This window comes from Phalacrocorax carbo, chromosome 3 (genome assembly GCF_963921805.1).
Source record: "Phalacrocorax carbo chromosome 3, bPhaCar2.1, whole genome shotgun sequence".
Taxonomy (NCBI): Eukaryota; Metazoa; Chordata; class Aves; order Suliformes; family Phalacrocoracidae; genus Phalacrocorax; species Phalacrocorax carbo.
In genome coordinates, this window is record NC_087515.1 from 25,944,653 (window position 1) to 25,959,279 (window position 14,627).

Genomic DNA, 14,627 nt, shown 5'->3' on the forward strand with positions numbered 1-14,627 from the left:
GGTGCATCCTTGGGTCACTGAAATAGAACTAAAACAAAGCTACTCCCATAAACACTCCTAACAGTTAGCAAAATATGGTAGTTCAGATCCTTGTGGGAGACATGAAAGGGGAAAGGGAGGAAGAGTTTTTGCCTGGGGTGCCAAGGAAGAATAAAGGGGCATCTCCTCTCTCAGCATCCTAGAAGGATTCACTGCTGCTGCCACCTTAAAAATCCGGTGCTGCTAGCCTATGGTAGTCCTAAAAATTCTCATCTTTTCTGATGATGCACTGCTGTCTGTGATTCAAAGTAGCAGACCACTCTGGAATTGGAAATCCTACTTCAGACCAACCAACAGTTTTGAGCATCTGAAGTATAACACAGCGGGGTGATCAAGACTCTGGAGAGAGGGAGGGGGGAAAACAACAACAAAAAAACCCCACAAACAAAACCCAAAACCACCTACTCTACAGATGTGCTAAAGAATATTAAATACTTCAGCAAAGGATATCTGAGCAGGCATCAAGATGGTAAGGATGATGTCCTGGATCACAACTTTACTGCAAGACTGTCCATGTTGAAAATCTCATAAGAAAAGAGTAGCAGCTCCCAAAACTCTGAAATCAGCTAGTTCTTCAACAATAAAGTCTGGTAAAACAAATGGAACTTTACAATTCTTCTAAGATTGAGAATATCCCTCTTCAGAGCCTCAGCTTCACAGTAAAACAGTAGTAGCCACTAAGTCAAATCTTCTACTGTATGCAAAGAACTATACTGAGTGGCTCCTTTCAAAACTTACCAAATTCTACCTTAAAATTAGTCAGACCACCACAACTCTAACACACTATCAGGTACGACTAACAGTTCCTCTGCTGGTGAGAGTGCTTCAACTGTACCTCTCACGAACTGCAAAAAACATCGCCTAACAGACCTGGCTAGGTGTGTTCCAAAAGGTGGTGTGGTTAAGGGTGTGAGACTCAAGGTGTTTAGGGGCTGGGCTCCATTCCCAGCCTCCAAAGTAACCTGGTACAACCTTTTAGAGAATTTGTCAAATGCGGGGGTAAAATAGTTAACCCTCCTTAAGGCCATAAGGCTAACAATGCAGGCAGATGTTAATGAAAAAAAAAAACCCAGCAGAAAAGATTATCTAAATATACAGTTTTGTGACCAGGACACTATGGTTTCTCCTACAGTAAAAGATATTTGCTGTCTCCTGTTCTCTCACTCCATTTCTCTCCCTGGCCCCAGCTGGCACTGCCTTTGAGTACAGCCATCATACTTCCTTTAGAAATTATTTTTTCAGCTCACTGAACTGGAATACGAAGTTTAAGGTCCATATAATCATGCACAGACATTTTAGAGAAAATCTGAAAACTGAAATTGGACTTTAAACAGAAGACTTACTGCAACATTAACTGTAAAACTGCTAGCTCTCCTACAGCAGCAACTCCCATTTGACCATGACAGCATTAGAAATCTAGACATAAGGGGTAGGAGCTGCTTTGCATACACATAAAATTGAAGTCCATTAAAGGAAAAATATATGCTTTGAGTACCTTGTGAATTGTGTGTTTCCGTGTAGTGTTCTCCACACTGGACATGCATAGGAGGAAGAATAAATGGATGTTGCCTTGGCTGAAATAAAAGCACAAAAAAAGGCATCAGGAACTTTGCTAAAATTTTTGCAGCTGAAACAGGAAAAATGGTTCTATGCCCTTTCCACTGAATACTGCTCTTTCTTACCCAGCCAAAGACACATGGCTTTACATTTCTTTATAGAACAGAGAATAACGTTTCTTAAATTGGTAGCTAAATTTTGTTACGGAGCCCAAAGCTGACCAGTTTAAGCTCAACTAGAAAACAACATCCAGACTTCCAGCTCACTTAGAACCTTTCAAAAGTTTATTAAAAGCCCTTGCCCTTGAAAAATTAAAACAAAACAAATACCTAATCAGTACAAGAGCAGGAGACAGAACAAATTCAAGGACACAGAACACTGCTATACAAGCAATAGGAGCATACATGGACTTAAAATAACTCTGCAAATTACATTAATATTGTCATTCCCTAGAAAATTAATTGGAGCCTTCCTCTACCACAACAAGCTTTTTAACACAAGTATCACAGGGTGAAATTCAGCATTAAATCAGCAGGATCGTTTACAGCAAAATAAATCACAGCTGGTGTTGTATTTACCCGCTTTGTCCACTGGTAAACCGATGCATTTTGCTATCACATTTTACACCTGCACCCTGACATCCTATCTGGTGTCACTGAGCAAAGTTTATGAAAACATACTTCGATATACAAAGTAAGCAGAAAGGGAAGGAAGACACTCTTGTCTTCTGCAACAGCAGAATAAGGGCTTTTCATCTAGGCTGATTCAAATAGTTCAAACTATTAAGGAATACTGTGGATGCCCGAGGCAAAAAAGAAACACCAAGTAATTTACCTTTGCATGCACATGCACAAAATGAGCACCATGCAAGTTAGCTACTGAAGAGGGGGTGGGAAAGGGGTTAAATTTACATTTTCTATGTAAATGGGGAACAGGGATGAGAATCAAAGAAACTGAGCACACATATGAATTCTTGCATACAAAATGGCTGTGTTAAGCCAGAGCTAGAAGATGACAGGACATATTCCTGCTACAACAATTACTTCCAAGCATCTAAACCCCCACCCTCACTGAACAATCTGGGCAAAGGAGCCTGCTGCTGACAACCCAACTAGGGGAGCTTAGCCTGGAACAAGCAGAGATGTTGAAAAGCCTAACAAATGGGGGGCAGAGGAAAAGTGCAAGAAGTGTCTTCTACTGGGAGTGTATAGATCTAGAGCAGACAGTTTTCTCTGTGATAGTTGTTGGATGTGGAAGGTATCTGCAAGAAAACAGGGATTATTCTGTTGGAGGGAGCTGGTGTTTTTGTTTGAGGTTTTTTGTGGGTTTTTTGTTTGGTTTGTTTTGTTGTTTTGTTTTTTTTTTTGTTGGGTTTGTTTTTTGAAGGCCCATCTGCCTCTTCTGATGAAACAGGAGAAGCCTGAGGTTTGCAGAACATCAATATCCAACTCAAGGATCACTTTTGTTTTTTTCAATCAGCTAATTAACCATGTCATCATATTAAGATCTCCTACACTGCTGAGGTTTTGCTGGAAAACCAGCGTCACTGGGTGGCCTGACAGGAAAAAGAAATGGCATAAAATGGCTTTAAAGTAATAGTAAAATACAGCTTTGCCATGATGCCAAAACAGTAAAAAGGGTCTTAATCTTAAAGTAATGAACATGACCCTCAGTGAAGTGGCAGAGCCTCACCCCAAAGATCCCACTTCACATTTATTGTCTACTGATTTATTACCATACAAGACAAATGAATAGGTAGGTGTATAAAGGTATGTACAGTGCAGACAACAGTCAGGAGGGCATTTTTTTCCCCCTCCCCAAAGAGAACTGTTCCAACAAGTTCATAAAATAATTATGAAAAAAGCAGCTGAAAGTTCAATGTGAACTGTTAGCAGCCCAGTTCACTTTTTAACTGATGAGCACACATTCCTCCTCTTGATCTTCCCAAGACTTTGATTTTAAAAAAAAAAAACCAACTTGTTGCATGCTTATGTTCAAATCGGATGAAGCAGGATTTGTTTTTCCTTTGAAAAAGTAGATTTCCATTTTTCATATCTAACATATGAAGGCAGCTCTCTTCTTCCCCTTGTGATATATCTGAGGCCATAGCATAAGAATGCAAAGTACATTTCATTTCTTCACCTTCAGTTTTTCATAGTCATCTCCAGGGACCAAACTAGCAGACACCAAAAATACTGTAAATATCCTCAGAGAACGTAATACACAGCCTGTGTATTGCATCATGACATCTTAGAAACATGCTAAGAATGAAAGTACAAAGAAATCCAGCGCCAGCTACAACACCTTTCCTGCCAGTGGCTGGGAAACACAGAATGCAACTTTTAGATCTCACAGACCATGTATCTGCACACAGGAAGACAGCCTGTGCTGAAATCTGCAAAGATAAAGCTACCCTAATATCAGTACTTGCTTAAGCTTAGTTTTGGAACATTTTCACAAGCTGTAACCACACCGCAGGGTCATGTCAAGAAAACACTCCTGCCCACATTAGCTTTCCCCCTCGCAGCAATAGGCTAATGGAGTTACCACTTTGGGAAGGTCTACAAAGCAGGTATAACCTATGTAACAAATGAAAACTGGCAACCTACATACAGATAATATTGCCCTCTGTCTAAGGGACCAGCAGTGTTGTTGCTACTCTTTTTAACGGGTTCTGAATTACTGTGAGAAATACTGACATACTAGATGTTGAAATTGGATCCAAAGAAGTGTCCTTAGAGCTGATGAGCGAAAAAGACTCCCATGGATGTTTTTGGTAAAGATATCAGGAAAAAGTACTTACGGATATTACTTAAATGGACAGAAATACAGTTTAAGAAAAATGCTGAATCACAATCCTATACTGATTATAACAGTTTTACGCAAAATCACAGTAACTTCACACAGAAAATAGGCTCTTAACCAAAGAAGTTGATAAATCATAAATAGACTTTAAACAAAAACATGAGGAATGGAAGAAATACAAAAGGAGAAGCTGTAAAACTGTGTAATGACTAGGTTTTGATGTATACAGCACAAGACACTTCAAATTATTTCCAGAGGATTATTTTCTTTATATATTGAATATAGCCTCGATCCAGTAGAAAAGATGCTCAGTTTCTGCAGGGCAAACAAAAATATGCCTTGAAGACTGTAATTTTTAATACTTAGTGGTGATATTATCCAGTTAAATTAATCAACCTGGGCAGCCACACCCTTGAAACTCATTCCAATCATATTCCCTAAAACAGATGAGTTAACGTGCTTATTTGACATTTAGAAAGTATTCCGTCTTACACAATGCCCCATCCCATTAGAAATAGTATAGACGTTCTTAAAGACCCCCACCATGGCACATACCAAGGATGACCTACTCCAAGTGGGCCGTCGTCGGATCGGAGGAGGAGAACTTGATTGTCTGTGAAAGAAAAAGTAAAGAGGAATACTAGAAACCACAATATTTCAATTCTGATTCAACAATGAATGGGAGAAAAAAAAAGATGAAGAATCTGTAAGTATTGCTCATTAATGTGATTTTAAAAAAATACAAATACATGAAAATAATTCAAGTCCTTCTCTAAATAAAGAAAGTATTCCAGTTCCAAAATACACATGCCATCTGTTCATTATCCTATTTGGCTTACTTGGAAACACAAGAAAGAAAAACTCTGGTTTAAAAATGAATCAAACAAGTCTCTTAAGCAATAAAAGCTGAACATGACACACAGGCATAGTCTCAGGTGACTTAAGGTGAACATTAAAACAATTACAATTTTATGAAATTCATAGCAATCACTCCAAAGCAGTGTGCACAGATCAGGAGGGGAGAAATAAAAAAGAAGCAACTGGTTAGAAAATACTAGCAGAGCCACATACAATGTTAGAGTAGCCAGGTGCAGTGGAAGGAACAAGGAGTGTAGGAGGGAGAAAATATGAGGAAGGGAAAGAAACAAGTTGAAGGAGGCAGAAATATAGTGCTTACGTGAAGAGAGGAAAGGTGGAATTTGTCCTCTTACAGTTTCTGATCTGGTGAATGATGTTATGTGCGATTAGAGGAAATGCACACAGGAAAACAAACAACTATCATTTTAACAGAGGGCAGGAAACTTATTCGGCTAGAAAACACACATTGGCATACGCTGTCATCAATATCTGTGGCTCTAACACAGAAGCTGATACCACATGAGACTGTAGTAAGAAGGAGAGCTGTTCTAATGGCAAAAATACATTTAACGCCAGTTATTTCACTCAGTGACCTCATAACATTCCCTATCTTTATTAGCCCAAATATTTGTAAGTTGTATATGAAGCCGCTACATACACCCAGTTCATGGCACCCACATATTTACGGCTCACTGTTTAGAAATAAACATGATCAGAAGCTATTGCTTCTGCAGTCTGGATTATGAATGATAACAGAACAGTCCTCTCTGTTCTGTTATATATACATCTTAGAAAGGTAAATATTCCAAGCTTCCTTTGAGCTCCGTTCCTCTGAAACCACTAAAATTAAATTTAGCATTGGACTACTGAAAGGCATTATATGCTGTTAAGAAATGTCTTTTCTTGTCTTTCACTCACCTCCTAAGAGCTATAAATGCCATCTGAAATATAGTCAACAACTCTTTTCTGTAAGTGAAAAGATTACTCTATGCTGTCCACCTCATTGGTCTCTCCAATACTTTAACTCACCGTACATTAATATATCGTGTGCATATATAATATTAGAAATCTAGACCTTCCAATTCTTCCTTCATCATTTTGGCTTTATTTTCCAACAGATGGCATTATCTAGCTAAACAGATGGGATGTCCAGCTCTAACTAGAGCTGTTGATAGAGATTAACTTCTTCATATCTTTCCAGCTAACCAAGCTGATAAGTTCTGCAAGGGATTCATGTTCTCATTGCTATACAAACCCTGCACACCATGAAAATTTCTCAAAACTCTAAACTTCTCAAAGCAAAATTTATCTCAAACTAAAACTGGTGTGTGCTGGTGTAAGTGAAACATACTCAGCTAATAAACTGACTTTTGACTTATAACTAAAGCCTCATTAATTCCTCCTTCAGTTAGGACGAATCCACCCCCATGAGAGGACTAGCAAGGCCAGTTCCTTAATAAGTGCTCAAAGTAGAGCCTAAAGGACACTTTGGGTTCAGATTTACAGTCTCTGCTGTGTCGTGCTAGTGTGGCTACACAGATTAACGTTTGCAGGTGTCCTCCCTTGTTTGGTACACATAAGAAGCAGATCAGTTGTACAGCCCAAATTAGAAGATGACAACCTGTGTTTTCTACCGACCGCAGCTGCCAGATGGGTAGTGCATCTTCAAAATGCTACTGCAATTCATGTTTTGGCATGTTAACATATGTCGCCTTTCACTCCAGTTTATACTAATAGCCTGGGTTATGAATGGCAGAGACCAAGGGCTTCAATTTAAGACTTTGTCAGATTTGGCTGCTCAGGGAACACCAAGCCTCACAAGGCTCTGAACAAAATTTCATTCTCAATTGTCTGTTCTTGCTGGTGATTAAAACAAAACAAGAAAAAAGGGAAAGGGGAAAAGAATAACTGACACAAGTGACTAGAGAAAACAAACAAAACCAGACACACCAAAACTCAGAGCAATTCCAAAGCAGGGTGTCAGAAAACAACTCTGAAGAAAGAGTACTCACTCTGTGCAGATTTTGTTCTGTTTGTAAAACTTGTGTCTTGCTGCAAACAGCCGTGAAATATATTTGGCATTTTCAAGATCGTCCTTCAAATACAAGAAAAAGTAGGGGGGGGGGGGGGGCGGGGGGAACCACAATTATTCAATTTGTTACTCTTACCAAGAGGTAACAAAGAAGAGTTTTAAAAATCCAATTGCAGTAACACTTGGTAAGGTCCATCATGTAGAGAATCTGGATGCCAAGAACATGTCCAGTGCCCTCAAGAGCATTCAAGGCATTGAATTACTGAAATACAGTGGCATGCCTTTACATGCTGCCACTTCACTGCTAAGACACAGTGGAAGGGAAGGAGGGACCAACAACAACAGCAACAATAAAAATGGCTCAAGCTTGCTGGTCCAGTTTCTATACTGGCCTTGATTCAGGGAGATGGAGTGATTTTAAATAGCACAGAACAGCACTCAAGCCCTCTGAGTTCCAGTATGTGCATGCATGGTAGCTTATGCCAGTTTTTACAACTGCTTATGCAGCTATATTAATGCCAGCATGAAAGATAGTGTGGCACTGTGGATGTTTCATCCAACAAGCACTTTGGTTTTTTGCAGACTTCCCAGCCTAGTACACTTTGGGATGTTTAGAAAATAAAACTTCATATAGCTATGAGTATCCGTAAATTTCACTCTTTGTATAAAGTAAAATGTGAACTGTGGTGGGGGAGGGCTTATGGTGAGTAAGTCCCTTTGGGAAAGTGGAATTTTAAAGATTTTTTATATACGCAGCTTTCTTGAAGACACTGATTAGATCTTTTTCTTACTGTGTGAAAGAGCACATTCTCCTCTTTGTTGATCAACTCTAGAACAATCGAAGACTTGTTATGTGCTATATTCCCAATGTCATTCCACCTGTAGAGTAAAAAAAAAAAGAAGTAGAGTTTGCCAACACATACATTCAAACATTTCACAAACACATTAAGAATCCCTTAGTCAACATTAGTCTTGTTTTATGGGAAAGCTTTTCAGTAGCTGTTTGGTGAAGAAACATGGTCACAAAAATAAGGAAATCATTCTCTGATTAAAGGAGAAACAAATTCAGCTCTTAACCCAAAGCAGAGATTTAAAAGCTCTCTTTAAAAACACCAGTTTGAAGAGTCACAATAGAAGATACATTGAAAATACATTATACTGAACTGCGGCAATTTTGAACTGAGTTTAGCCACATGTAACAGAAATTTTTTTAAAAAATTTTTGAATAGTGCCATTCCTCTCCAAATGCTGTTTCCAACTTGCCTCCAGTGCTAATTCTTCCTAGAGAAGGTTAAGTTGACAACATAGTTATGTAGCCTATGCATACCACGTTAATACTCTGGGTTTATGTTTGCAACCTTTTTATTTTTTTCCAAGTAATTGTCAGGTTACCCAAGATGAGAGTTATAATCTTCTTACAAATAGCTGACAGACATTTGCGTACATTGCATGCAATCCATGGGGATGGAAAGGACTTGTTTGTTCTGTTTGCATCATGCATTCCTCTTCATGTCATGGCAGGATGCTTCAAGTGCATATTTCTAAAAAGTAAGGATCCCAGCACCAACTGTCACTTCTACACGTAAAGACACTTCTTGCTTTTTTTCACCTGGCACAGTTAAAGGATTATCTATTTTCTTCTCAAAATTAAATATGCAGAACATCAGCTCTGTGGAAAAGAGAGCCCTAACATTTTTGAAGACGGCCACTGAAAGCCCTTTTAAGCTAGAATGTTGAGGGTTTTTGCCTTAAGTCTGATAACAAGCCTTAGCTACTGACTAAAACTTAGTGCTCCTCATAAAACACAATTTTTTGGCTGCACAAGTGTTCATATTCTAATAACAGGGACTAGTAAAAATCCACTTCAAGTTAACATTGACAGTAACAGAAATAAACACCAGAACAGTAGCGAAGAGGAATGAGTAAAACCCTAGCCTCCCTGGAATCATGGATATTTCTAGCAACATTTTCATACAGAACAAACTTTTACAAGAAGTAACAAAATCCACAAAAGAAAGTTAATGGAAAGGCTTAAGTGATTCTTAACAACCAAAATACACAGCAGAACAAACAAACAACTCGGCCAGGATTTGCAAAAGGAATTCAAAATGGAATGACAAAATTCAGCTTTTTAAGTGGGACACCTAAATATGGCAACCAGATTTTCAGAAATGTTGAGTGCCTAGGCTGCCAACCGTGAGGTTTAACAGATTTGCATTCAGAAGCATCAAAGAAGCAGACATAAAGGCAAGAAAAGAAAAGGGATCAAAGCTTTGTAAGTAGAACAAGATACATGACAGACAACTACATCTTTCTTGCCATCAAACCCGTTCACAGACATCAGAAATTATTCTTTATCACATCTCTTATGGCCAAGAGGCCAATCCTGAAAACAGTGAGGTGATTACTCCTTCGTTAGAGGATTGGCACATATGTAACTAAGGAGAAAACCCCACACATAGAGGTCTGAAAAGAAACTCGCTTGGAATACAAAAGACCCTAGTTTTTACCTATAAATCACAGTTGTCCTTCCAATTCTGTTTTTTATGAAGATTCCCATGAAGAAAATACCGAGTTGTATGTCATTTCCATGATTATCCTGCAGAGAAAGGATATATATTTAGTTTAATAAAGAAACTGGCCAACACACGCATATGAATGCACGCTGAACTACCAAACAGAAGCCCTTCTTCAGGATGAATGCAGGACTAATCCTTGACTAATCTGTATTTTGCTGCTTGATCGGACTCCGATTTTCATTATTTCGAAGCAGTTAGCATTTAACTGGATTCATTCTGTTGATTAGTGAGAACAGATGAAGGCTAAATGAGCCCAAGGTTCTCCTCTATCAAACAACATGTGCGCCACAAACTGGCATTCACTGTATAACACTCCACATTCCCTGTGATTGTGACTACAGATATCTAGAGCCCTCATGACTACCAAAAGCAATAGTCCTCTGTCACATTCACAGGATTTCTCCAGTCACCTGGTAAAATATGTTGAGATTTCAGAAAACCACACCTGGAGATGGAATCCCTCTGAAAAGCTATACCCTTCACAGTTCCTCCTTTAAGTACTCCACGTAGAAGTTCACAGCACATTACTCTACAAAGCACTTGTATCTCTATACAGATACATCCCCCATTATTTTTCAGTTATTGAGTTGAATATTCATCCGCATGCACCACAAAACGTCCACTGTTCTTGCACTGTTTTTCAGAAGTTCTATTGGTTTTGTGCCTACCCATATCTCCTTGCAGGCTCCCATTTGTGCTCCTGTTCTATTTTGCAATCAGTTACTTTCTTAAAAACACTTTTTCTTTTTTGCTACAAACGCTTAATGCTATCGGCAAAGAGGTTTTTCTACATTTATCAACAAAACCAACTCCCCCTCAGCTGCATATATAGTAATTGATTCACACTTTAGAGTGGTAAATAAAAATCATGCTAACACAAAGAGTGTGGTTAAAAAGAACCGCTAGAAGAAAGGGTATGAGAGAAGTTAATTCATTACGCGTGAGCAAATTCTAGAAACCATCAGGCATCCCTGCATTTTAATAGATCAGATTAGAGCTGCTCTCCTGGCCTCGCTGTACTTGCTCCCCAGAAAGCAACAATGGAGTATGTGCACCTGTTTCTAACTACTAACTAATAAGTATTTGGTCTTTTGCAAACAAGTGACCAATGCCAATTTTCACGCCCCAGCCTATGCATTGGTTCTCTGTGCCGCATACACCACCATTTTTCCACATATACTACAAGTCAGCAGAGGTTCTGTGGCTGACAGTCTTCAGCTTAGTCCAATTAGAGGACTACACATTCCTCTGCCTTGTCCCAGAGACAGCTTTAGAAGGCAAAGAGATTGGGAAGATGTATGTATTTGTACATGTATACGTGTGTGTATATACGCATAAATCTCTCTATAGAAATAAAAACATTTTTCTAACAGAAACAAAAGCATAAATCTCTCATTTTTCCCTTTGAATGCAATTCTATTTGTCTATAAGGCCAGCATGCTGCTCCTTGATACAAGGGTAATATCTTCCTGCAATTTTGCAGAGCACCCAGTCCACTGTTCATACTTATCTTACTGACGTGCAATAGTATCTAATGACAATTCCAGCACAGAAATCCTTTGCAGCAGCATGCAGCATTAATCCAAATTAACTTGAAAATATTGATTTCATTCACTGGCAATAAACATTCCACAATTCTTTTGTTTGGGTAGGGATTTTTTTGCCATTCAGCTCCTACCCTTCAGGCCAATTCTGAGATTGCCCAAAGGATCAGTTTTGACTTCAGCAGGAAGCTTTTTTGCTTGGTGTGCAGTTTTGTTTGTTTGGTTTGGTTTAAATTCCAAGTCAACTTTAACCAGCAGAAAAACTGCTAGCAGTCCACCACTTTCAGGGGCTGGGTTGGTTAGCAGAGAGAAATGGGTCGTGTTGGTGACACCAGTTTTCAGTTTCTTGGCACAACTTTATCATGGTGGCATGTGCTCCATAAGGCCAGGCAGACTGTCCATCGCAGAAAGGGCTTCCAGCAAAGGGTAAGTGACCACAAATGCAAAATAAACCTTGAAACCTCCCCTCAGTTTTAGATGCATTCAGGACCTGTGTGCACATGTAAGAAACTAAGGAAAGGTAAAGTTAACGCTTGGTAAATAGCAACTTAGGAAGACATGAAAAGGTCTTATCTTCCCATTCTGTTAAAGATGACCAAAGCTGAGGTTCATTTGACTCAGCCACTCTCCCTGAGACAGGGCTCAAAGAAAAGCAAGGAGCATCTGTGCTTCCCAAGTGAGCAGGTCCTAACACATAGCAACCTTTTCTGCAAAAAGGATTTTGGTGGAAGAAAGCAACACTACGGGCCTAGGATACCCTCATGCTGCAATGTCCATTCAAACTATGTCCATTTCAGTCTCCAGAATAGTTAAAGCAAGTCCTGTCTCTTTCGGACACACACAACATGCACGTGTTCCAAAGGTCGCTGCAGACTCCTGCATCGTTTGATGCAGAGGTTCCTTTATAATATACACTAACATACCTTCACAGGGAAAATTTCCTGTCCAAACCCATCAAGGCGTTCCACTTCATTGATGTACATTAGCTCAGCTTCTGCTGCTGTAATGCCACTGCAATTAGAGTAACAAAAGGCAGCAAATGGTTCAATATTATATGCACACAAAAAAATACTAGTGAAAAAATGGGATATTCACAAACCACTTTAGACGACAGTTTGGAGATGCTGCCTAGAAATGTGCAACACAAAACTAACTTTCAACCTTAGGACGACAATCAGCAAGGGGAGGAATTTTACTAAATGCTGCTAAGGTAAGGTACAAAGCACAGTTCAAATTACAGGAGGGACAAACTGAACTGATCGTATTACTCAGTTTCTTCTGTACACATCAAATATTTTCCAGGCTTTATTAAAACATCAGGCCATTGCATCAGGTTGTGTATAGTTCTGGATGGCCAGTTTAAGCCATAGGGGTCCTTTTTGCATAAACAGTGTACAAATCCGCTGAAGTTGCCTAAAATGACTTAAAAGGGAAGACCTACATTTTCGTCTTGGCTGTTCAAAAACACAGGCGCTAAATCAAATGTTGAGCAGATTCTCTTTCATAATAGAGAACAAACCACCTCAAAACTTTTACACGCGTGTCTACACATGCTGCTGTCACAGCTCAGGAATTCAGACAGATTTCAGTTCTCAAAAGCAGGTCAGAATAGATTGCAGGTTGCTCCAAAAGAAGGCCACTATTAATGCTTCTCCTCTTTGCTCCTCCTTATCACAGCTTACAAACAGAAATATAGGAACCAAAGAAATACCTGGGAGTAAGAGGGAGAGAGAGGAGGTGGAATGGGATCTACCTGCTGAAGTGCGGGTAAGTATTTGTTCTCTGTGTTGCAGAACTAGCACTAAGGTGCGCAGCAGGGAGGGAAATCTTTCAAGTCTGTGAGTTAATCAAGATCACACAAGCAGCCCATGGCAGAGAGAGAACAACAGAACCAGGTCTGTTCATGACCCGCCTGGAAGCTAACCCTTTGGTTGCATCGAATGTCCAAGCTTGCATTGAAACTCAGACTGAGAATGGCCTTAGACTCAGAGATTGGTATTTGCCCCTTTACAACTATTTTCTGTCATATAATGGGAAGTGCTGCATCCTTCATATAATACTCCTATTGCATTTCATGTAATAAAGCTTTAAAGGCAAATTCATAATACAACACAATAGATTATTTCCAATGACGTATAGGCGGGGCCATTTTTCTAAGAACAGGACTCTGGAGGTTTGAATACTCCACCACCAAAACACCTAGATGACACAAAGGAAGCTTGCTTACAGAGAAGGTATTTGTACCGAAGCACTAATACATACACTCCTAGCTCATTAACTACTAACAGCATAATAATCCACATCTAGATTTAAAACCCAACTCCTTTTCATCATTTCCATTACACTGAGAGTGTGTATATCGCCCTCTCACTTGCATGAGAGAAAACCCATGGACTGACACTCAGACCACCCCCAATCAAGTTACAGGGTCTTTCACCACCAGGATTTAAATGAAACCAAGAAGAGAAAGGAGTCTCCTAGATAGCGCAAGTAGTGTTAAACATGCTCATTAAACCTTACACTGCACATGCTCATTTATTTGGGATTAAGTTCCTCGGCCATTTTGTGTTCACAAGAGGCAGATAATCTTTTGTAACAGACTAAATAAAAAATTCAGTGAGACATAGGATAATAGCAACATGAAGATAGGCTAGTTTACCTCTGCCAGAAAAGCATGGGGAGGAAAGGAAGTTCTAGGAAGATGATGACAGTAAAAAAAAACAACAAACCAAAAACCAACAGAAACACACCCAACAAAAAACCCCAAACAAATAAACAAACAAACAAAAACAAAACAAAACAAAAAATCCCAACCTTAACATGTCAAGCTCACCTGTGAGTTCGGTGCTCCTGAGCAACCTTTTGAGTCAGCTCCTCCAAAACAGCTTCATCCTGGGTCCATTCCTGTAAAAATATGAAGTAGCAACAGAAACTAGTCATCCAAAGAGAGGTGACAAAATGCAAGATGGGAATTATGACAGTAGATGTTTCAGGATTGTTTCCTGTTCATGCTCTTCCAGGTTGTTAGAGAGAATCTATCACCAAGTGCACTGAAAATTCATAGCATGGGATGCTGAAAATGTGCAAGGAGAACATGAGGGTCTCGGTTTTTTATGTATCTTTTTTCTGGGGGAGAGTAAAAAGATACTGTTAAAAATAGGGGTAAGGTGCTTATTATCCCAAAATAGGCAACAGAGTATAGAATGAGCATGA

General features: G+C 39.3%; 1 protein-coding gene across 2 annotated transcripts in view; it reads right to left on the reverse strand.

Annotated features, from left to right (window-relative positions):
- PTPN14 (protein tyrosine phosphatase non-receptor type 14) overlaps nt 1–14,627 on the reverse strand; it is a 123,212-nt gene that overhangs the window by 24,970 nt on the left and 83,615 nt on the right. For both annotated transcript variants that reach the window (XM_064446229.1, XM_064446230.1), the window contains 7 exons: nt 14,248–14,318; nt 12,338–12,425; nt 9,802–9,890; nt 8,083–8,170; nt 7,272–7,354; nt 4,957–5,014; nt 1,535–1,613 (listed from right to left, as the gene is read on the reverse strand). In XM_064446229.1, coding sequence (XP_064302299.1) covers nt 1,535–1,613; nt 4,957–5,014; nt 7,272–7,354; nt 8,083–8,170; nt 9,802–9,890; nt 12,338–12,425; nt 14,248–14,318 — 556 coding nt within the window. The remainder of the gene's footprint in view (nt 1–1,534; nt 1,614–4,956; nt 5,015–7,271; nt 7,355–8,082; nt 8,171–9,801; nt 9,891–12,337; nt 12,426–14,247; nt 14,319–14,627) is intronic.